Source organism: Xenopus laevis, chromosome 1L, assembly GCF_017654675.1.
Source record: "Xenopus laevis strain J_2021 chromosome 1L, Xenopus_laevis_v10.1, whole genome shotgun sequence".
Classification (NCBI taxonomy): domain Eukaryota; kingdom Metazoa; phylum Chordata; class Amphibia; order Anura; family Pipidae; genus Xenopus; species Xenopus laevis.
The window spans coordinates 22,228,604-22,252,606 of record NC_054371.1 but is presented as its reverse complement, the minus strand read 5'-3'; the positions used below and the strand labels follow the sequence as shown (position 1 = coordinate 22,252,606).

Below are 24,003 nucleotides of genomic sequence, written 5' to 3'. Positions count from 1 at the left end.
GCAGAATTCCAAACCTTATGTACAGACCAGTGGACTCTTTCTTGCAATACAACTTTATTTCAATGATATCACTTGATAAATGGAAGAAATTCATATACATGTTTTGATGATCTCTGAAATAAGGTGTATTGTAGCCCCATACTCCATACTTACCCCTTGGTGCAGATTCTTCCAGGGAAGTTCCACCAGTCCATCTTCCGGCTCCTCTGTAAGCTGACTGAGAGATCGGTATTTCTGAGCATGCGCAGTTGGAGCAGTTTGCCGGTTTGTGACAACTGTGCATGTGCGGAATTGCATGGAAATTGCCGATCTCTCAGTCAGCTTACAGAGGGGCCGGAAGATGGATGCATGGAACTTCGCTGGAAGAATCTGCGCTGAGGGGTAAGTATGGCGTATGGGGCATCAACCGGGGGGGGGGTAGTTAACCTGGGGGGAGGAGGGAGGGAGGGCTACCTTGGGTGGGGGGTAGGGTTTTTTTCCCCCACAGGTTGATTTCTCCTTTAATAAAGACCATTTCATACAACTAAATTATTGATAGCCACAACACTGCACATGTCATTTTATCCCTTTCCTTCCACAATGGGATCTGAGCTGTCTATATAAGGACATACACATAAATATATGGTTTATATGTGGGATACAAAGCACCCAGATATTATCTGTTCAGATTTATTATTAGTTGTGCCTGTGTCAGTAAGCTAGTAGTAATAGATAATACAGGTAATACTTTTTGCAAGTGTAGTAGTACAGTACATACCATTACCAGTGGACCAGAGGTGAAAAAATCACAAACATGTTTTTAAGAAATTGGGAACATGGGAACCTTTTTTTCCCATTGAAAAATCAGTTGTAGTCTAGTTGATAGGAGCTCCTCCAACAATGTAGGGCACGTGTGTAGCAGTATACTGAGTGAAACATGCATGTGATTTTGCCCTCCCATTTACCCCAATGTAATACAAGTTTTGTGAATTTTTTGCCGTTTCGTGAATTTTTCAGTAATGCAAAACGGGACAGATTCACTCATCACTTCCCCCAAGTACAATACAACTAATGTTGTACTACAAATACTGTACCTCCTCTACACAGATAAATCCCTGTCTCCTCTGCGAAAACATGCAGCGCTCATTGTGAAACGGGCAAATGCACAATTTCTTGGAGGGCTCCAGGTTTAAAAGGGGGGGGGGTGCAGCAGCCGTTTAGTATATGGAGGAGTCAGTGTGTGTGTATGGATGCTGGGCTTCATATGGAGGGGTTGAACTTGGAGGATTTTTTCTAACTAGGTAACTATATGGTAAATATAGTACAGAGCCCTTAAAGGCACAGGAAGGTTCAGCTTTGACTCTTTCTACACTTATGATGTCATTTTATATTTCAACTTATATGTTTCAGACATTACAAATGTGCTTTTCTATTATATTCTTACAGTGAGAGCCTGTATTGTACTCTCACTGGTCTCTGGATATCTGTCTCAGGGTAAAACCTCTTGTTAGTAACTTTCATTTAAGGGGGGTGTAATGTCTGCAAGCAGCCTGTGAGGGCACAGACCTGGTTACCCATTAGGGTCTGGCCACATGGGCAGATTCGGGGAGATTAGTCGCCAGATGACAAATCTCCTCTTCTTCGCGGCGACTTCGTTTTCCAAAGTTGCCCGAATTTTCCTCCGTGTAACTGCCCCCAGGCCATTTACATTTTAGCCAGGGGAAGGCAGATCGGGGAGATTAGTCACCGCGAAAAAGAGGAGATTTGTCTCCTGGCGACTAATCTCCCCGAATCTGCCCGTGTGGCCAGACCCTAAATGAGAACCAATGATATGTTTCCCATAGACTCAAAGGGGGTTATTTATCAGAGGTCGAGTTTGTGTGGTTTTTTCCTACTCTAGCAATACACTGAATCCTCGAATCCGTCATGAAAGATTTGGCAGCATACTGAACCAAATCCGAATTTGCATATGCAAATTAGGGACACGGAAGGGAAAAAGTGGAAACAACTTTTTTACTTCCTTGTTTCAAGACAAAAAGTTAAGTGATTTCCCTTCCAGCCCCTAAGTTGCATATGCAAAATTAGGGATGGGAGGGAAATTTGCATATGCAAATTAGTATTCAGATTCAGTTTGAAAAAGGCTGAATCCTGGATTTGACGTCTACATGACCTTGACAGGTTTTTGCTGGAGTATTTTTGGATTTGGGCTTTTTGCAGCTTTGGGGCATAATAAATATTGAAGACTTTGAGTTTTTTTTTTATCCCAAAAAATTTGTGAAAAAAAAAAACCTTGAAGTTTTCAGGAAAACACAACTTGACCATTAATAAATAACCCCCAAAACTTGCATTCAGCAAGCATTAAGACAATATTTGGACAGGTATCCTTACAGAATCATGAACATTTGAAGTTGTTTATAAAGTATATCTGAACTGAAGAATTTTTTTTTATGTATGTATATATACATTAGGTGCTTTTTGATAAATTACACTTGCATCTTCAATGTACAACTAAGAAACTTCCTCGGACCAACCTGCGCCACCTTCCGTCCACTGCCGAAACCGTGGTAAGAATCTTCACCTTATTTACTGAAGTAGTAATGAATCCGATCTCCTGGTTCCATGACATGAGATTATTTCTGTGAAACACCACTTGTTACCTCTTGGTTTAGCAATGATCACTCTTTTCCATAGACGGAAGTACCATGTATCCAAAATGCTCAGGCCCTGTTATCCAGAATGCTCAGGACCTGGGGTTTTCTGGATAACAGATCTTTCTGTAATTTGGATCTTCATACCTTAAATCTTCTAGAAAATAATGCAAACATTAAACAAACCCAATAGGCTGGTTTTGCTTCCTATAAGGATTCATTATAGCTTAGTTGGGATCAAGTACAAGGTACTATATTATTACTACAGAGAAAAAGGAAAATATTTTTTAAAAATTGGAGAAAATGGAGTCTATGGGAGATAGCCATTCTGTAATTTGCAACTTTCGGGTTTCCGGATACCTGTAGAACAATACCAGCTTCTGACTAAAGCCTAATGCTTCTTTGTTATATAACCTTTGAATAAAATATCTCTAAAAATGACAAAGCCCTTCTTTAAATATAATAAAACAATTGTGTACAATGGGAAAGTTCTATACAGCATATCTGTTTGCCATAAAAAGAGCACAATAAAGTCTGATGCTTTACTTTTATTTTTCAGTTGCTTCAACTTCAGGATCTGCATCCACTGCCCAAAATTGTGTTAGAATATAGACAGGTATGTGGAATTGCCTCTGGGTAATACAAACTGTAGCTCACATTACTGCTGGTCTTAATGTGGCTCATATGTTTAGTTACTATGGTCTTCATTCTTATTAAAAAAAAATCCTTACAGCAAATTAGATTTGACCAGAGCAGATCTGTATGCTCATCTGTGACTGTCCATGTATGGTGCTTCTGAACAAGAATTCATGTTTAGCTGAACATTATACAAACTTGAATTATCTATTGCATAAAAACCAGACGAAACAATGACCCCCCTTCATTGTGTGTATGATAGTGATGTGCAGGCTGGGCCGATACCAGTGGGACCCACGGGTTGAACCGCGGGTCGGCCAGGTTCGGGCCGACCTCGCACCCCTCTTTCAGGCCTTACAAGTAGATGTAGATGCCCGTCTGCGTGCCCCGCCCCTTCTGTGATGTCATCGGCAGGGCGGGACGAGTATAAAAGGAACCCGATAGATGGGCTCTGACGGGCGCAGGTGGAGAGAGGGCGGGTTGCAAATGGGTGCGGGTTGGGAAAATCCCGAACCGCACATCACTAGTGTATGGGTCACTGGCCAACCTGGAACAAAATGATACTTTTTACTGCAGATGTGATAGTTTAGTTCTGAAACCAAGTGAATGGCTGCAGTAATACACAGGTAGCAGGCAAAGGAAAGTAATTATATTTAAGTTAATTAAATACGAAAGGAAGATAATATAGGATTTGCCATGAAATAAAAAGACAAAAGAATAGAACATGGCTTCTTTAGTAAACTCATAGTTACTACACTTAGCTTTGAATTATGTTATTTTTTTTTTTTTTTTGCTTTTATTGTTACGCTATTTACTTTGCATTTTAGATACGAAAAATTAAATCAACTTATATAGACGGGCTTCTATCTTGCATGACCACGGTATGTCAAATATAACATATATTTTAGTGTTTTTGCTGGTGCCATCAAAACATTTGTGCTTGAAAAGTAGTAAATATATAGAGAAAACAAATATATCTTTACGTAAAATGACAATATACCCTCAGGCTTTCCTTGTGCATAATACAGAGGAATACCATTCATGTCCTGCACAAGCTATGAGAATACATAATAACTGTCACAGCTATGTACTGTCACACTTATACACTTGGGGGATACTGGCCCAATGTACAGTGTGATTTCATACCATTTGGAGAAATACCAAAATGCAAACTTGGCAACGCAGGGGAGACTTTTCCTTTGGCACAGGTCCTGTTCTGGTGAAACTCCATGCAGGCCAAACACTAGAACACCATGGGGCAGATTTATAAAGGGTAAAGTGGCCGTCACTAGCGAAAATTCACCAGAAATCCCATCCGCAGGGACATTGCCAATTTACTAACAGGAGCAGAGAACAATTTGCTAGTGAAAGAGACCGTCACTAGCACAGTTCTTCGCCCTATCGCCAGGTGAATTTTCGCTCAGGCGAACGATTGTTACTCTGCAAATTCACTAAAGTGCGAATTTTATAGAACGTTACCTCTTTCGCCAGAGTTTCCTTCGCCACCTAACTTGTCGAAATGATAAGATAAAGCTTCATCCTCCTCAATCTTATGTCAGTGACATCATATCCTGTATGCCGAAAAGTCATAAAAGTAAAAAAAAAGCTGGAGTTTTTTCATTTTTTAAAGTGGGATTGCCTTCAAAAGTCCTAACTATTAAAGATTTTTGAATTAACATTTTTTTTCCCAGACATTTGAGGGGCGTGCCACATTTGTTTTAGGGTCGGCTCATGTCTAGGGCATTAGAGGATATCTTTTGTCTTTATTTTGTTTCCTTGGACATTTGTTATAATAAATGGCCACTTCAAGCATTTGCACCAAAATCTCTAATAAAGACGTCTATACGACCTATATATACCTGCCCTATTCAAACTGATCTAAGTGTAAGAGTACTGAAGAAGTTTCATTTGGCAGAAATGAATGCTAGCGAAAGATCGCAATGAAATGCTTGCGCTGCCAAATTAATGCTAGCAAAACTTCGCCAGCATTCGGCTGCCCAAACGCAACTTTCATATTAGTGAATTAGTGAATTTCCTGACGAAGTGTCAATAAGTGTGGCGGATCATTCACTGGCAAAATCTTACCCTGTAGTGAATTTGCCCCCCATGGAAGCTAAGTCAAGGCTGAAGCTGGCAGTGGACAGATACTATAAAGTGTAGGGATGACAGATAGAAAGGGACAAATTATATGTGCCACTTATCTACCATACCATAGACTCCATTTTATTCAAATAATTAGACAAAATATTTCCTTTTTTTGTGCAATAATAAAATAGAACACTATACTTGATCCTAAGATACAACTAATCCTTATTGCAGGCTAAAAAATCCTATTGGGTTGTTTTAGTAGCCTTAGGTGACCATACACGGGCAGATTTAATCTGGTGATTTGGGCCCTTTAGACTAAAGATGGCCATAGACTCAAAGATCCGCTCGTTTGGCGACATCGCCAAACGAGCGGATCTTTCCTCGATATGCCAATATGGCATGGCTATATCGGGGGTAATCCGAATGTTCGGCCATATGGTTGAACAATCGGATTACGATACGCCAAGGGGCTCAGACGGGTCGGTCGGGTTAAAATCAAACCTTCCCGATCGATATCGTGGCCAGATATCGATCGGGAAGACCTGTCGGAAGCCCCCATCCATGGGCAGATAAGCTGTCAAATTGGTCTAAACGGCCGATATCAGCAGTTTTATCTGCCCGTGTATGGCCACCTTGATACTGCAGTTTATCTGCTGGTGTATAGAGACTTCTAACGGGCCCACCTGCCAGTGGGGACTGCACTGGCTAATTGATGTGATTCTCACTCTGACGGCTCATATTCTTGCTGTTGTAATTCAAGTGTTTGGCCCTAGGGCCAACGAATAGATTATAGCCTGATATTGTCCCCTTTACAAGGGCATATTGGGGGGATAGATAAATAAGTGGATCTCATAGTGCATGGCCTTTAAAAAATGGCGATCCAAATTACAAAAAAATCCCTTATCTGAAAAAGGTCCCAAGCATTCTGGATAATAGGTCCCATACCTGTATTATATACATGTATATCGTTACATTCAGATTGACAGTTTTTCACTTTCATTTAGGGTGGCGGAGCTTGTGTATCTCCAACTTGGAATCAAACAGGAACAGTGAGCGGCAGACTTTCTGCAAACCATCCTGTAAGGTTCTGCCATGAAAATATTAAAGTTGTTCATATATGATCGGTTTTGTAGCCCATTCATTTACAAATAGACGGTGTTAGCATGAAGGAGTCTTTTTGCATTATTTTTATCTATTCATTTGAATCAGACCTGCCATTAGTGCGCAGTACCTTACCTGAACTGTGAATGGTGCCAATGGGGAAGTTTCCTTTTAGGTGGTTATTTCTAAAACTCAGATTTTTTTTTTGGTTGGGCTTTTTGGGGCAAAAACTAAATTTTTGTCGAAAAAAATGACTTTTTCGAGATTTATTATACCCTGATGCTGCAAAAAGCCTGAATCCGAAAATCTGGCATCTCCAACCAGTTGAGGTCATGTATAAGTCAATGGCGATGTCCCTATCTCAATTTGAAGATATCGTGGTCTGCGCTGTGTCCAATAATCTAAAAAATTATGGGGAAAAAATCAATGATTCAAGACTAAAATTTGTACAAATTTTTTCCTGACCTGATATTTTGGAGTTATTTTAATAACTAAGGTAATATCTTGGATGGAGCTTTCTTTTTTAAAAAAAAAATTAGATTAGTAAATAACCCCTCCTAGTGTACGTTTATTCATGGGATCTGTAACTGCCTCCCAAGAATAAGTTGCTGGTGTGTATTACATCTCTAAAGTATAGTTTGGAATGTGCACCTGGACCCCATGTGGTTACTGCTGATCTTGACATTCGTGCAAAGATTCCTCTTTCCAGTTTTAAATGCCTTACACAACTTGATATCCATAAAAATCCCCAAATGCTTCTCAGTTATTATTTTATTAACATGTATTTATATAGCGCCAACATATTGCGTAGCACTGTTAAAGGAGAAGGAAAGACTAAAACTAAGTAAGCCTTATCAGAAAGGTCCACCTAAATATACTAGTAAACCCTCAAAGTAATGCTGCTCTGAGTCCTCTGTCAAAAGAAACACAGCATTTCTTTCCTTCTATTGTGTACTCATGGGCTTCTGTATCAGACTTTCTGTTTTCAGCTTAAACCATCTTGCCCGAGGCGTGAGCATGCTCAGTTTGCTCCTCTCCCCCCCCCCCATCTCTACTTTAATCTGAGCCCAAGTGAGCTGGGAGAGACTCAGGCAGGAAGTGATGTCACACCAAGCTAATATGGCAACTGCTATCCTGAACAAACAGAGAGCTTCTAAAGCTTTTTACTCCGGTATGGTAAAACATTCTACAGAATAAATATAGCATTCTAGCTTGCACAATTGCAACTAATCTATTGGCAATAAAATGCCTCTGTAGCTTTCCTTCTCCTTTAAGGAGGTCCCATCACACCATTTAGGGGCAGATTTATCAAGGGTGGAATTTTGAGTTTATGGGAGTTTCTAAAAATCTACATATACTCCCATAAACTCGAAATTCGAAAAAAAGGCGAATCAAAATTTATTACATTTTTTTTTTTTATTAAATTCGGAGGTCCCCAACATACCATTTAGGGGCAGATTTATCAATGGTCGAATTTCGAGTTTATGGGAGTTTCTAAAAACTCCCATAAACTTCCATAAACTCAAAATTGGGAAAAAAAACAACCAATCAAAATTTATTAAAAAATTTAATTTTTTTTAAATGCGGTTGAATAGGATCGACCTGCAAACTCGAATCGAATTTGAATCTATTTTTTTTCAAAAGTCTACCAAACGACTCCAGATTGATTGTAGGAGGTCCCCCATAGGCTAAAACATCAATTCAGCAGGTTTTAGATGGCGAATAGTCGAATTTGGATTCTTAAAGGGACAGTACATGATACATTTCGAAATTTGAATTTCTTTATTTTTTTAAACTCGAATCAAATTTGGTCTATTCACTAGTCGAATTACACTAAAATAAATTCGAATTCGAAAATTCAAATTTTCAATTCGATCCTTGAATAATCTGCCCCTTAGTGTATATCTCGCATTTATTTGTTATTTCTACCAAACTGCATAACCCTTGTGACAAGCTTGCTGCTTGCACACGGAAATGTTGGGGAAATTAGACAATGGTAGGCAGGCAAGATGAAAAATTTGTAGAGCAGGCACTCAAAATAAAGGCATTCTTTCACCAGGCGCATAAAAGCAAGTAGAAAAAGTTTATTATGTCCAAATATACATCATTACGCATTTTTATTCATAATACGAGGAAAAAAACGGTGCGGATTTGGTCGGAGTATATTTCAGAAAATAATGAGATAAATTCGGATTGTGATAAATAACCCCCATGGTGTTCAAAATGTTGGATTTTTTTCAATAAATCTTGATTTTTTTTACAAGTGTTCCCATTGAGTGCGTTACGATGTCTCATATATATATATATATATATATATATATATATATATATATATATATATATATATATATATATATATATATATATATAATTGCTTAATATAATATGCCTTTTATGCAATTACTGAGCATTTTTGTGTAATCAGATGCTTGTGTCTTGCAGAACATCCAGGGTGTTCCAAAGCTGGCAGTTCAGATAGCAAAGCCGCAATATATCCAAGGTCAGAACCATAACATTTATTTATGATACATATAAAAACCATGAAGCTACAGAACTCACAAAACTTTATAGCCGAATACCTGGAGAAGCTCATTAGTGGACCAAGGTTCTGGCTAGCGAATGATGGGCGGCCTTAATCAAGCAGCCTAACTATATGATCTGTGTATCTTTTTCTTGTCATAATGGTTTAAAGTAACAAAAGTGAGAATTGGATTGAACCAGATTTACTATATGGCCAGACAAAAAGAACAATAGAGCTTGGCAATAGTTGAGATTTAAAGCAGTGTAACATTGCCGAAACCCACAGCCTGTTAGCAATGTCCTATGAGGTATTCAGTCCAACTGAATATTCTCTTATCGCTATCTTTTGTGTAAAAAGTGAGAAGGTATTGTTTAGTTTTCCTTTAAATGCATGTTCATTTGATGCTGATTTTAGCAATTGTATAGAACCTGCGACTAATTTCCCTGAACTCCCTTTCCCTGCCTTGCTTGTGTGTGACCAATCCTTACAGAGTCTTCCAGTTTTATCAGTAAGGACAGAAAACACCTTTAAAGGGGTTGTTCACCTTCATATTAACTTTTAGTATGACGTAGAGCATGGTATTTTGAGAATTTGCAATTGGTTTTCATTTTTTATTTGTGATTTTTGCATACCTCCCAGCTGTCCGTTTTTTGCGGGACAGTTCTGATTTTGACAGCTCAGCCCGTAGTCCTGGACTGTTACTGAAATGTCCCGACTTTCTCTTTGATCTCCTGCACTGAACAGCCTTGAAAAATATACAATGTTTCTAAAACTTAATTGGCTTTTGGCAGAGAGCCCAGAATATGTGGCAGGTGCACTTAGATACTTTTGTAAGATAAGCAGATCTCTTGGGGAAACTGTCACTTGCAGCTTATAGGGCAATTCACCTTCATTAGTAAAACTGTAATAAAAACCACAGAAATACTTTCATAACCTGCCAAATTTTGTAAAATTAACATGGTAATTAGAGGGTGTGGCCACAAAAAGGGGAATGGTCAGAAAACGTTTGCAAAACTTTTATCCCTCTTTCTATTGCCAAGATATTCGGAGGTATGTTTTTGAGTTATTCAGCTTTTTATTCATCAGCTCTCCAGTTTGCAATTTCAGCAATCTGGTTGCTAGGGTCCAAATTACACTAGCAACAATGTATTGATTTTAATAAGAGACTGGAATATGAATAGGAGAGGCCTGAATAGAAAGATGAGAGTTAAGAAACAGCAGTAACAATAAATGTGTAGCCTTAGGGTAAGGCCAGACGAGGAGATTCGGGGAGGTTTTGTCGCCTGGCGACTAATCGCCACGTCTTTTGCGTGACTATCTCCCCGAACTGCCTCAGCGTTTTTTCCCCATAGGCTACATCGCAAAATCGCCTGCGCTAATGCACCCGTGGCGATGCGTTTTCAATAGTCGCCCAAAGTTGCCTCAAAAATCGCCTGCGCATTAGCGCAGGTGATTTTGCGCTGTAGCCTATGGGGAAAAAACGCTGAGGCAGTTCGGGGAGGTAGTCGCGCAAAAGACGTGGCGATTAGTCGCCAGGCGACAAAATCCCCGAATCTCCTTGTCTGGCCTTACCCTTAAAGGGCATTAGTTTTAGATAGGGTCAATGACCCCCATTTTAAAGCTGGAATCTGAATAAGAAGGCAAATTATTAAAAGAAAATATACAAATAATTAAAGTGGACTAATCACCCTTACACAAAAAAACTGTATATTAAAAGTCCTTTTCAAATTAAACATGAAATCCAATTTTTATTTTTTATTAGCCAATCAGTGACTTGAGGGGGGGGGGGCACAAGGGTCATAACTGTTGCTTTTGAATCTGAGCTGAATGCTGAGGATCAATTGCAAACTCACTGAACAGTTATGTCCCATGTGGCCCCCCTTAAAGTCACTGACTAACTCAGTGTTAGAAAAGCAGGAAGTAGTGTTCTGGCTATTATGTTACACATCCAGTCACTCCAGCCTTTATACATTACATTTTTGGCTAACTAACTATATTAGAAACTTTATTTATTTTGCACAGCCTTATTCATCCATTTTCTATTTTTACACTGAACTGTTCATTTAAACGCCTCTTCTTCAGCATGAACATCCCCAATTTGGCCAGTCTTTCTTCATAGCTAAGATTTTCCATCCCTTTTACCAGCTTAGTTGCCCTTCTCTGTACCCTCTCTAATATATACATGTCCTGTTTGATTGTTGGATAGTGATGAGCGAATCTGTCCTGACAAAATTTGTGAAACTGCAAAAAAATTTGCGCAACAATTTTTCTTGCTCCAAATGCATTAAAGTCAATGGGCGTTTTTTTCTTCTGGTGACTTTTTTGTCCTAATGCATTAAAGTCAATGGACATTTTTTCTTATGGCGACTTTTTTGTCCTAATTCGTTAAAGTCAATAGGTGTTTTTTCTTATGGGCGTTTTTTCGCGGCAACTATTTTCAGTGCTAATTTTTGCCGCAGTTTTGTGGAAAAAAATGCACGTGCCATAATTTGTCATTTTGCCGAAAATCCATGGCCGGTTAATAAATTCACTCATCACTAGTGCTGAAGACCAAAACTGTACCTATATAATGTATATAATGAGAATGTTATTGCAACAATCTTACTTTTGAGCATATGCAATCTGTATTGCAGGCAAAGACAAGGAAATGATCACCATTAATCCAAGGTCTATGTTTATAGCAGCCAAAGGCTTTACTTTCCTAGCAGCAGGTAGGCTCTATTAAATTAATTTATTTCTCTAGTTGCCGCTGAATTGCTGTAGCAGCTTTATTACCATTTAATCTTATTTATGAAAATCATTAGTAAAAGAGCAATGATATAGTCAAGGGAGAAACGCTTAGCTCTCAACGTGAATGGTTTGCAAATGTAAGTCGTTTTTATTTCATGGCCATATCAATTGGATTCACCTTTTATAATCCATTACAGGTATGGGACCTGTTGTCCAGAATGCTCGGGACCTGGGGGTTTTCAGATAACGGATCTTTCTGTGATTTGGATCTCCATACCTTAAGTCTACTAGAAAATTATGTAAACATTAAATAAACCCAATAGGCTGGTTTTGCTTCCAGTAAAGCTGGCCATAGACGCAAAGATCTGATCGTACGAATCGAGGATTCGTACGATTTTCGGAATGTGTGTGGAGAGTCCCGACATTTTTCGCCCGGCGGAGATCGGTCGTTTGGTCGATCGGACAGGTTAGAAAATTTCTGTCGGCTGCCGATAATATCTCTGCGTGTATTGCCGATCGTACGATTTTCAGTGGGAGACTGTCACCAGCTTTGGTTGGACATAGATATCGTACGATTGCTGTCAGGGGCAAAACATTGCTGATCTGTTCTTTAACTAATCTGACTGGTAAGACTTTGATCTGAATGGTTAGTGGCGGGTCGGGAGATGGGAAAGTCCGGTCATACGGTGATTCGTACGATCGGATCTTTGCATCTATGGCCAGCTTAAGGATTAATTATATCTTCAAGTACAAGGCACTGTTTTATTAGTACAGAGAAAAAGGAAATTGTTTTTAAAAATTTGGATTATTTGGATAAAATGGAGTCTATGGGAGACAGCCTTCGGTAATTCAGAGCTTTCTGGATAATGGGCTTCCAGATAACGATTCCCATACCTGTATATTATACAGTCCCTGACTATGGAGCTTACAATATAAATTCCCTGTGACAGACACTCAGGGCCAGTTTAATTTTTCTGCTTTGTTTTTTTTTTAGTATTCTGCTTTCTTGGCAAATAGATTTATGTTGTAAACCCATAATGAAGCTTTTAAGTACATGGGGAAGTACATGGTAGGTGTACACTTATACCTACAGCAGCATCACCTTGTTTATGAAAACCATGGGCAGTAAGCTTGCCTATTAATTAAAAGAACAGCAACAGCAAAAATAAAAGCATAGTACAGTAGAACCCCCATTTTACGTTTTTCAGGGGACCATAAAAAAACGGTGTAAATCCAGGAAAATTTAAAATCAGGTTAATGTATTATGCATAATATATACTGTAGGTGGGACCACAAAACAACTCTGTAAAATGAGGGGAAATTTAAAATCAGGGGATGTAAAATCGAAGTTCCACTGTAATTAAAATATAGTGCACTGTTGCCCTGCATTGGTATAAGTTATGTGTTTGCTTTAGAAACTTTACTATAGGTTATATAAATAGTTATCTACTGTCTATCCTGTGCTACACAGTAGCTTGTTTATATAAACTATAGTAGTACTTATCTGTTATCTACTGTGTATCCTGTGCTTGAATGGCTGCCCCCATGGCTACACAGCAGCTTGTTTATATAAACTATAGTAGTACTTATCTGTTATATACTGTGTATCCTGTGCTTGAATGGCTGCCCCCATGGCTACACAGCAGCTTGTTTATATAAACTATAGTAGTACTTATCTGTTATCTACTGTGTATCCTGTGCTTGAATGGCTGCCCCCATTGCTACACAGCAGCTTGTTTATGTAAACTATAGTAGTACTTATCTGTTATCTACTGTGTATCCTCTGCTTGAATGGCTGCCCCCATGGCTACACAGCAGCTTGTTTATGTAAACTATAGTAGTACTTATCTGTTATCTACTGTGTATCCTGTGCTTGAATGGCTGCCCCCATGGCTACACAGCAACTTGATTGTATAAACTATAGTTGTACTTATCTGTTATCTACTGTGTATCCTGTGCTTGAATGGCTGCCCCCATTGCTACACAGCAGCTTGTTTATGTAATCTATAGTAGTACTTATCTGTTATTTACTGTGTATCCTGTACTTGAATGGCTGCCCCCATGGCTACACAGCAGCTTGTTTATATAATCTATAGTAGTACTTATCTGTTATTTACTGTGTATCCTGTACTTGAATGGCTGCCCCCATGGCTACACAGCAGCTTGTTTATATAAACTATAGTAGTACTTATCTATTATCTACTGAGTATCCTGTGCTTGAATGGCTGCCACCATTGCTACACAGCAGCTTGTTTTTATAAACTATAGTAGTGTTTCTTAGTGTTACCAGTGCAGGGAAATAGTACATTCTATTTTGATAAACCAGCTGGAATATTATTGACCGCATGTGTACACAGCATTTTGTCACAAAGCAGATATATGATATTATTATTATACTATAATATGTATAAGCTGTTCACATCACAGAATCAAAGTTTCACAAAAATGACACCAGGTATTATGGTTGACCACAAGAGGGAGACATTTTCCTGCACCTTTTCAAACCCAGTATAACAGAAACAAACTTTTTCAGTTGAATCCCCTCACTTGAAGGACCGAGCTTTGGTCAGGACCCCCCTTAGCTTGTGAAATGAGTACAGATATAGGAAAATATAGGTGTATCAGACATTCAGTCATAGTTCCAAGAATATCAACAAATTCATATTAAGCTTCTAGTACAGAAATGTTCTTTTCTCTGTACATTCCATTTTAATAGGTAAATGGTACGTTAGAAAGCACATGTATTTCAAGGGTTGCCAGCTTTTGCTAATTCCAAAAAACGAACAGATGTTTTAAAATCAGGGGCACACAGACCATTTTCTTAGTTGTACATTTTCTGAGTTCTAAATTATTTAAAGCGGTTGTTCACCTTCAAACACCTAGTTGTTTTCAGATGGTTCACCGGAAATATTGAGAGGGCAATTCTATGCAATTTTGTAATGTACATTCATTATTTATTTTGTTTTAATTCCAAGATATTAAAGGATACATGTACTGTTACTATGAACAAACGTTCTTACAACAGCGCCACCTGCTGGTCAGTTTCTGACTAGACTGACCACCAAGTAGTCAAGGAAGTTGTCAGGAGAAAGAAAAAGGCTGCTCTGATGTTCTTCTGGTTAGGAAAGATTTGAGGGACGTTTCTAATTGTTTTCCTAAGCAGAAGAACACCAGAGCAGCCTCTTTCTTTCTCCTGACAATTTCTTTGACTTCTTGGTGGTCAGACTGGTCAGAAATTGATCAGCAGGTGGTGCTGTAGTAACAAAATTAATTCATAGTAACAGTTCATGTATCCCTTAGTATCTTAGAATGATAAAAAATAAATAATGAATGTTCATGTGCTTAGAATAGCACTCTCGTCAATTTTGCATTCACTTATTTTAAAGGTTCACTTATCCTTTAAAATACTGGTCCTTTACGTTACTAGTCCCAAATTGGATTCAGTGGCAGTTTTACTGAGCCAAGCATGTAATGCCACAGCTGCTTGCCAGGCACATTTGCAAATGGGTTTCCATGCACTTTATTTTTCATTTGTTCCTCTGACAATTTGTAAAAGTTCTAAACTTGTATCGTGGCAAATGAAATATATATCTGTTTGGATAGTAAAGAAATGATAGCTGTGTGTATTTTTTTTTGCCCATTTCAGATTTTTCACAAATAGAACTACGCTTAATGGCGCACTTTTCTTCTGATCCTGAACTCCTAAGATTATTTGACAAGCCGGAAACCATAGACGTTTTTACAAAACTGGCATCACAGTGGTGCGTATTGAATCTCATATTGATAAAGTTTACAATGAAAAGGTGTAAAGATGTTCAAATTCCTGTTAAAAACAATTCCTAGAAAGGTAAAGAATGACTGCTGTATGGAAAGAGAAGGTACGGAACCGGTTATCCATAATGCTTGGGACCTGAGGCTTTCCAGATAAGGGGGGTCTTTATGTCATTTAGATCTCCATATCTTCAGCCTACTAAAAAATCATTTAAACATTAATCAATAGGATAGTTTTGTCTGTGATAAAGATACATTACACCTTAGTTAGAATCAAGTTCAATGTACTGTTTTCAAATTGTAGTGAAAAAGGAAATAATTCTTAAAAATATGAATTATTTGATTAAAATGGAGTCTAAGGAAGAAGGCCTTCCTGTAATTTGGAGCTTTCTGGATAACGGGTTTCCAGATCCCATACCTGTAGTGGCACCCAGTATACAACCCATTAAACAGAGGCCAATCACATTACAATATATTCAACCCATGCTCCCAGATCACTGGCACATCCATCACTTGCTGCTCCATACACGACACAAGTCTCTCAGCAAAGTAAAATTCCCCTCTCAAAATGATCACCAGGGCTGTATTTAGGTCCGATGTGGCCCTAGGCATCGGACCTAAACACGCCCCTACGTCGTGCATGCTGAAATCAATCGTCGCTGCGCTCACGTCACGAGTGTTTAAATCACATGACGTATTCAGAGGAAGTGACGTCAGCACGCCATGCACGTGAAGTCACTTCCGCATTCTTCCTTGGCCCCACTACACCTCAGCTCCGTCACCGGATTTCCTATGGAAATCCGTGGCAGAGGGTGGGGAAGGTTTAAAAAAAAAAAATAGGCACCCCGTCCTAGGGGGCCTATATATAAATACGGTCCTGATTATCACTAGACAAAAATAAAAAATACTATTAATAGGATTTAATTGGTTCAATGCACTTTGGTTTTATAGATAACCCTGACACAGTGGAAGAGACGCGCCGGGAGGTAAGGACGCCAAGAGATCTCCCAGTGCGTCTTACAGCCACTTTATGTAGAATGTCAGGCTGTAGATTCCCTGAAGGACCCTATCCTTGTCTTTGCTGAGATATTGGGAATAGTTATTGTAAGATTATAGTAAAACGAGCAACACTAGTAGCTTTACCCCAAATAAATGCACCAGATGAGACCTTGATTCTCAGTTCAACTGTAACGGTATGCAGAGCACAATTGGGTGCCAGCGGTTCTTACAGCTAAACCATATAACTTATTTATCCACAACACAGTTCAATAAGAGATAAGCAGGAACATAGAACAACAGTGGATAGGCATATACTCAGATACATCAATCGTCAGTATAGACCCCGCAGGTTAAAGGAAAAATATACCTCCAAACAATGTAGGTCTATATAAAAATATATTGCATAAAACAGCTCATATGTAAAACCCTGCTTCGTGTAAATAAAGTATTTTCATAATAATATACTTATACATAATAATATAGTCTGTTGCTTAAGTATTGATTTTGGGGGTTTAGTTTTCCTTTAAGTTGAGAGAGAATATGCAGCACACATAGGAATACTCCCAGTTTTCAACCTTTTCCCTTAGTAGAGCTCCAAAGGGCACCTCTCTGGACCCTGCTCTTCCACTTAGTCCTTGCTCTGGGTGATTAGCACCCAGTCCTAATCCCACTCAAAACTCCAAAGTGGAGCCTGTACTGCTTGGATAAATAGCCCTAACTATCTATCACTCCTAGAGTGGCCTATTAAAGTGAGTAGCCTTTCCCAGACCTTGTCTGGGTTCCACTTTGCCCTTCCTGCCTCCTCAGGTAAGGGGATTAACAAAATGGAGCTTGAGCAAGTGTGTTCATTTTATATATTTTAACACTATGCCATCTAGTGGCCAAACTGGGAAACGCTAGGGGTCAGGCTTTGACCCAGGAAGAGGAGTTTAGCTCCTTTATAACCAAGGGCCCCCTTGGTGACCAATCCAATCAAAGTACATTGGGAATACATTTATCAGTCCCCTGCATTATTAAAGGACGAAAATAGACTTTACAGCAGTTTACCAGAGAGAAATTTAACAGCTCACTGTTTTCTTGTCTACTAGTTTCTTCCTTGCACTGTATTTTCACCTTCCCAATGGCGCCAACACGTTTCTGTAAAAAATAGCTGTTTTGCAGATTTTCACAAAGTTTTGTGAATTTTTCAGCAAAACCAGAGTACTATTCAGCAAAACTAGAGTACTGTTGTACTATGATATTGCCTATGGAATGACAGATGACTCTCCACTTTAACTTATCTTTGCCTTATTACTCCTTTTTCTCTCAACTGTTGTACATCAGGTTCTAGATCCAGAATACATTCTTGCTTTTCTTTTGGATAAACCTTTAGCTTCTTTTGGCTTCTTGATACACAGCCTTATCGCTTTGTGCCAGACCTCATACAATCAGTGCAGATCTCAGTCCATAGCTTTATAGCATAACTGAGGATTTGAGAAGATTATTTCATCAGCCTGTTCTACATTTTAGGTACCATTTTTTTTACATTATTGCGCTCTATTATTATTATTTAGCAGAAAAGCTAAAAGGTATATTTTAAAAACAATAAGAATTGGATTTTCTCGTTTCTTTCTGTATTATCTGGCTAAATCTCACAGATATTCATTACAATATTCCAGTCTTTCACCCAACACTAGTGTATGTTAGAGATGTCGCGAACTGTTCGCCGGCGAACTTGTTCGCGCGAACATCGGGTGTTCGCGCTCGCCGGAAGTTCGCGAACGTCGCGCGACGTTCGCCATTTTGGGTTCGCCATTGTTGGCGCTTTTTTTTGCCCTCTCACCCCAGACCAGCAGGTACATGGCAGCCAATCAGGAAGCTCTCCCCTGGACCACTCCCCTTCCCTATAAAAACCGAAGCCCTGCAGCGTTTTTTCACTCTGCCTGTGTGTGCTGAAGAGATAGTGTAGGGAGAGAGCTGCTGCCTGTTAGTGATTTCAGGGACAGTTGAAAGTTTGCTGGCTAGTAATCGTTTTGATACTGCTCTGTTATTGGAGGGACAGAAGTCTGCAGGGGTTTGAGGGACATTTAAGCTTAGGTAGCTTTGCTGGCTAGTAATCTACCTTCTACTGCAGTGCTCTGTATGTAGCTGCAGTGGGCAGCTGTCCTGCTTCTGATCTCATCTGCTGACTGCTGCAATAACAGTAGTCCTTGTAAGGACTGCTTTTATTTATTTTTTTGTTGTTTTACTACTACTACTACTACTACTACTATAAGAGCCCAGTGCTATTAGTCTAGCAGTGTTGGGGAGTGGGACTGGTGTGCTAATCTGCTGCTCCTAGTAGTTCAGCAGCACCAACTTTAATTTTTTTTTTTTAATATTCATTTTTTTTTTATTTTACTTTTTTTTATTTTACTACCGCTGTAGTAGTGTATAAGTTGACCTTTTAGGCATTATTTGCCCTGTAGGCATTATTTGCACAGTGTTTTCTTCAACCCGCCATCTAGCTGTGTGACCTTGTTCACATTCTGTCTAAATATCCATAATATTACCGTCTCCAGAAAAAACACCGGAGTGACTTTTTTCAAGCAGCCATAATATATTTTACGTAATCCGTATCCACCGCTGTAGTAGTGTATACGTTGACCTTGTAGGCATTATTTGCACAGTGTTTTCTTCAACCCGCCACCTAGCTGTGTGACCTTGTTCACATTCTGTCTAAATATCCATAATATTACCGTCTCCAGAAAAAACACCGGAGTGACTTTTTTCAAGCAGCCATAATATATTTTACGTAATCCGTATCCACCGCTGTAGTAGTGTATACGTTGACCTTGTAGGCATTATTTGCACAGTGTTTTCTTCAACCCGCCATCTAGCTGTGTGACCTTGTTCACATTCTGTCTAAATATCCATAATATTACCGTCTCCAGAAAAAACACCGGAGTGACTTTTTTCAAGCAGCCATAATATATTTTACGTAATCCGTATCCACCGCTGTAGTAGTGTATACGTTGACCTTGTAGGCATTGTTTGCCCAGTTTTTTTGGCCGCAGCCACTGAAGCACAGAGGCCAGAAAAAATATGCCATATAAATGCTGAAAATAGTCATTTTTTGCCATACGTTGACTCAACGTATATGGCAAAAAATGACTATTTTCAGCATTTATATGGCATATTTTTTCTGGCAACTGTGCTTCAGTGGCTGCGACCAAAAAAATGCATATTTTCTGCATTTATATGGCATAATTTTTCTGGCCTCTGTGCTTCAGTGGCTGCAACCAAAAAAATTTATATTTTCAGCATTTATATGGCATAATTTTTCTGTCAACTGTGCTTCAGTGGCTGCGACCAAAAAAATGCATGTTTTCTGCATTTATATGGCATAATTTTTCTGGCCTCTGTGCTTCAGTGGCTGCAACCAAAAAAGTTTATATTTTCAGCATTTATATGGCATAATTTTTCTGTCAACTGTGCTTCAGTGGCTGCGACCAAAAAAATGCATATTTTCTGCATTTATATGGCATAATTTTTCTGGCCTCTGTGCTTCAGTGGCTGCAACCAAAAAAATTTATATTTTCAGCATTTATATGGCATAATTTTTCTGGCAACTGTGCTTCAGTGGCTGCGTCCAAAAAAACTGGGCAAACAATGTCTACAAGGTCAACGTATGGCGAAAAATGACTATTTTCAGCATTTATATGGCATATTTTTTCTGGCAACTGTGCTTCAGTGGCTGCGTCCAAAAAAACTGGGCAAACAATGCCTACAAGGTCAACGTATGGCAGTTGTTTAAAGAGAACAGCAGATTACTAGCCAGCAAAGCTACCTAAGCTAAAATGTCCCTCAAATCCCTGCAGACTTCTGTCCCTCCAATACAGAGCAGTATCAAGCAGATTACTAGCCAGCAAACTTACTATCATCTGTCCCTGAAATCACTAACAGCTCTCCCCCTACACTATCTCTTCCAAGCACACACAGGCAGATTTTTCAGATACATTTTTGCCCTTGATCCCCCTCTGGCATGCCACTGTCCAGGTCGTTGCACCCTTTAAACAACTTTAAAATCATTTTTCTGGCCAGAAATGTCTTTTCTAGATGTTAAAGTTCGCCTTCCCATTGAAGTCTATGGGGTTCGCGAACCGTTCGCGAACCGCTCGCGTTTTTGCGCAAGTTCGCGAATATGTTCGCGAACTTTTTTTCCGACGTTCGCTACATCCCTAGTGTATGTAACGTGTTTCCTTCATATTTAAATAAAGGGCAATAATATAAGTTATATACACCATGCATCAAGCTTATCTTCTCATCAGAAGGATGAAATCCTAAAGGAGGTTCTGTGATGGTATGAATATGTTGCAATAAAATGTATTTGCTTGAATTCTGGTACAGGTATAGGAATTTTTATTAAAGAAATTTAAAAAAGTAGCAAAAACTTACAGTACTCAAGTAACTCAAATTCCCCGTTACAAAAGGTTTCCCTAGAAATGCAAACCATGCATTGGTAAAAATTTAATACAATCACCCATACTTATAGTAGGGCAATCTTTTAAACTTAATGCAGAAACAAAAAAAGGAATCAAGCACCAATCTATACAACTCTTTCCTAGAGAGATTTTAAATTTCCCTAAAACTCAAATTCCATTTTTAACCCCAAAGTGATGTGCCGTGGAAACTCAGATTCCCAAAATTAAATTTTAAGAAAATGGTGCCAAAGAAGGTGATTGGACAAAGCATCCCTAGACCTACCTCTTTCCACTGCAGGAATGTCACCCCCTCTTTTTACTCTGTTCAGTCTGTTCCCCCAGAGCATCTGGAAGAACATTCTGGTATAGATATAGGATCTATTATCTAGAATGCTCAGGACCTGGGGGTTTTCATATTAAGGATCTCTCCATAATTTGGATCACAATACCTGAAGAATCCTTAACTGTTTGCTTTCTAATAAGGTAAAGTAGATGAGGCAGTATCAGCAATCACACTCACACTTATCCAGTCTGTTATAAGGAACACAAGTATACCTATTCACACAGGGGAAAACTGGAGCTACCATCACCTTGAAAGTGGTGATAATTCCAACGTTTCAACTGTGGGCTGCACCAATAGGTATGCATATTATCCATTATACAAGAGGTCTTCTGCACTCAACCCATTATTAATATATTAAGCACATTGAAAAATTTTGTGCCTTACAATACTAAAAAATGCCTTACTCTTTAAAGTGGAACTCCAGCTTCCAAGCCAAAACTTGATAAATAGGCCCACATAACACAGAAACCCCTAATATACCCATCACAGTTACCTGTTACTTCAAAAAGTATAAATAAATGCCATCTTCTATGCTGAAATCCAGCTGTTAAACAGTTCTTTTCTTTCTGCATCATTTGAAATTCTGGAAGGGAAGGAGGGACTAAACACTGATGTTACAAATTGTAACAACTTCTCCACAGTTTACAGACAGCATGCAGGAACTACATAACCCACAATGCATTTCACTGGGATGTTCCTTTCCTTATTGAAATCACGTGTGCAGGGAATTGTGGGGTTTGGAGGATACAGGCTAAGGACAGATGGCTGTTGATACAAAGTAACAGTAGTCAGCCAGCTCAGCAAAGTAGTCAGAAAGATCAGCAGAAGAGCCAGGGCAGGATTTACATAGTGGGCACCCCTAGGCCAGCTGCCATTCGTCACCCCTGCCCCCCTTCATTTATGCACATGTACAAATTTTTATCATCAGGTCGGGAGCATTGGGAATTGGCACATGGGAGATTTAAAAAAAACTATTGTATCTCCTGAGCAGCCCCAGAGGTTCCAAACCAATGTGGATGTGGTTGAGCGGCATGCCACCCCCTAAAATCCTGCTGCCCTAGGCCTTCATTATACATTTAATAAAGGGGCTACGTTTTTCCCGGAACTTACTTGCTGCTTTCAAAGTAAAACTCCAAATCTAGGTTGCCATTTTATTGGCCACCAGTGGGATCACCTGACTATAGCTGGAAAGGGTGGGAGCAACAACATGGAGCTGGCCACTGCTCCTGTATAAATTGTAACAAGCAAGGGAAAGTTTCACCCCTGCTTAATATTATGCATTATGTTTGATCTCTCTTCTCCTGATGTTCTCCATCCACTCTCATACTGATGAAGGCTATGAACCTAATTGGCTACATGGTGGCTCAGTGGGAAGCATTTTTGCCTTGCAGCACTGGGGTTCTGAGTTTGATGTATGCTTGGGCACGGAGATTGTATGTGAGTTTCCTCTGGGTACTCCAGTTTCCCAGCTTGGAGCCAACATACAATGTAGGAGGGCCATTAGACTATAAAGGAGGAGGAAAATGATGACATGATGATGGAGAGCTTAACATGGAAATAAACTAGTAGAGAGGAGCACTGAAAAAATGATGGAGAATATGAGGTGGGAAGAAAATAGATGATGAACTGTGCTAATGGCACTTGGGTAACAGTTTGATATGCTCGTGGAGGGCAGGTATTTGGAGAAAGCATGTCCTAAATTTTTTTGAAGCTATCTCATTTTTCTTACTGGAGCAAGTCTACAGCTGCCCATCTTTTATCAGACAGTAAAATTCTCTATAAATAAGCGATTGGAGTTGTAGAGTGTGACTTAAAACGTGTGCAATTAGTGTTAGTTGCAAAGTATTTAAATCTGTGCTAAAACATGAATTCTTAAAATAACCTATGCAAAGACTGCTCTTGCAGAAGCACAATATGCATTCAACTATCAGTGCTTTCTCTGCAAATGCTAAATAATTTATAGGAGACATAACATGATCCATAGATCACTATGGCTGCAGCATGAAGAATCAGTGGAAAATATTTTTGGTTGCGCATTTCATCTCTATGGACATTCTCGGGCCTGACACAGGAATATGAGGGACATACAAGTCAAATTCGTTATTTAAGTCTTCTAGGATCATAATGAATATCAGGATCTGCCATGAGGTATTATTTGGCTTGTCGTGAGTGTGCCCCACAATAAAATCAGTCCCCCCAAAATTCTATGACTTTTTTGAAAACCGAGCAATGACTAGAAATAGCAATTTGCAGGTACATTTTCTGTATCGGATTGGTTGATATTAATCAGAGATGGCACTGCACTTGCGTCTCTTCGGGTTGACTGCACAGATCAGTAGCACACAGTACAGAATATTTGTAATATGGGGAACAGAAAATCAATAAACTATCATTACAAGATTAGGTAACGGTTGCTTGTTAGTTAACTTCATATAATCAGTCAGCTGATAACTGTCCTAAGTGGAACACAATCTCACTGAAGACATTGGGTTAGCACATATCTGCAAATTATCTGTCATTTTCTGTAATTCCTTGGTGATGCTCAAATGAACAGCATGTTGGTGTGGGAATTTTCACAACATTGTTTCTGGAAAAATGTGCTAATACTTAATTGTAATTTTCTCAGGTGAGACAGCTCTGTTTTTCAGCCATGGAGGACATCCTGTATTTATATTTACATAGTTGACCATTCGTCCATACAAAATCTCTCGGACTTTTAGCAGCTTCGGGGCAAAATACATCATG

At 39.1% G+C, this 24,003-nt stretch overlaps 1 protein-coding gene across 1 annotated transcript in view; it reads left to right on the top strand.

Moving 5' to 3' along the window:
- poln.L (polymerase (DNA directed) nu L homeolog) overlaps positions 1-24,003 on the top strand; it is a 79,674-nt gene that overhangs the window by 22,676 nt on the left and 32,995 nt on the right. Inside the window, exons 13-19 of the mRNA XM_041583744.1 lie at positions 2,448-2,543; positions 3,187-3,243; positions 4,091-4,144; positions 6,356-6,430; positions 8,895-8,952; positions 11,607-11,684; positions 15,350-15,464. Of these exons, the coding sequence (XP_041439678.1) occupies positions 2,448-2,543; positions 3,187-3,243; positions 4,091-4,144; positions 6,356-6,430; positions 8,895-8,952; positions 11,607-11,684; positions 15,350-15,464 (533 nt within the window). The remainder of the gene's footprint in view (positions 1-2,447; positions 2,544-3,186; positions 3,244-4,090; positions 4,145-6,355; positions 6,431-8,894; positions 8,953-11,606; positions 11,685-15,349; positions 15,465-24,003) is intronic.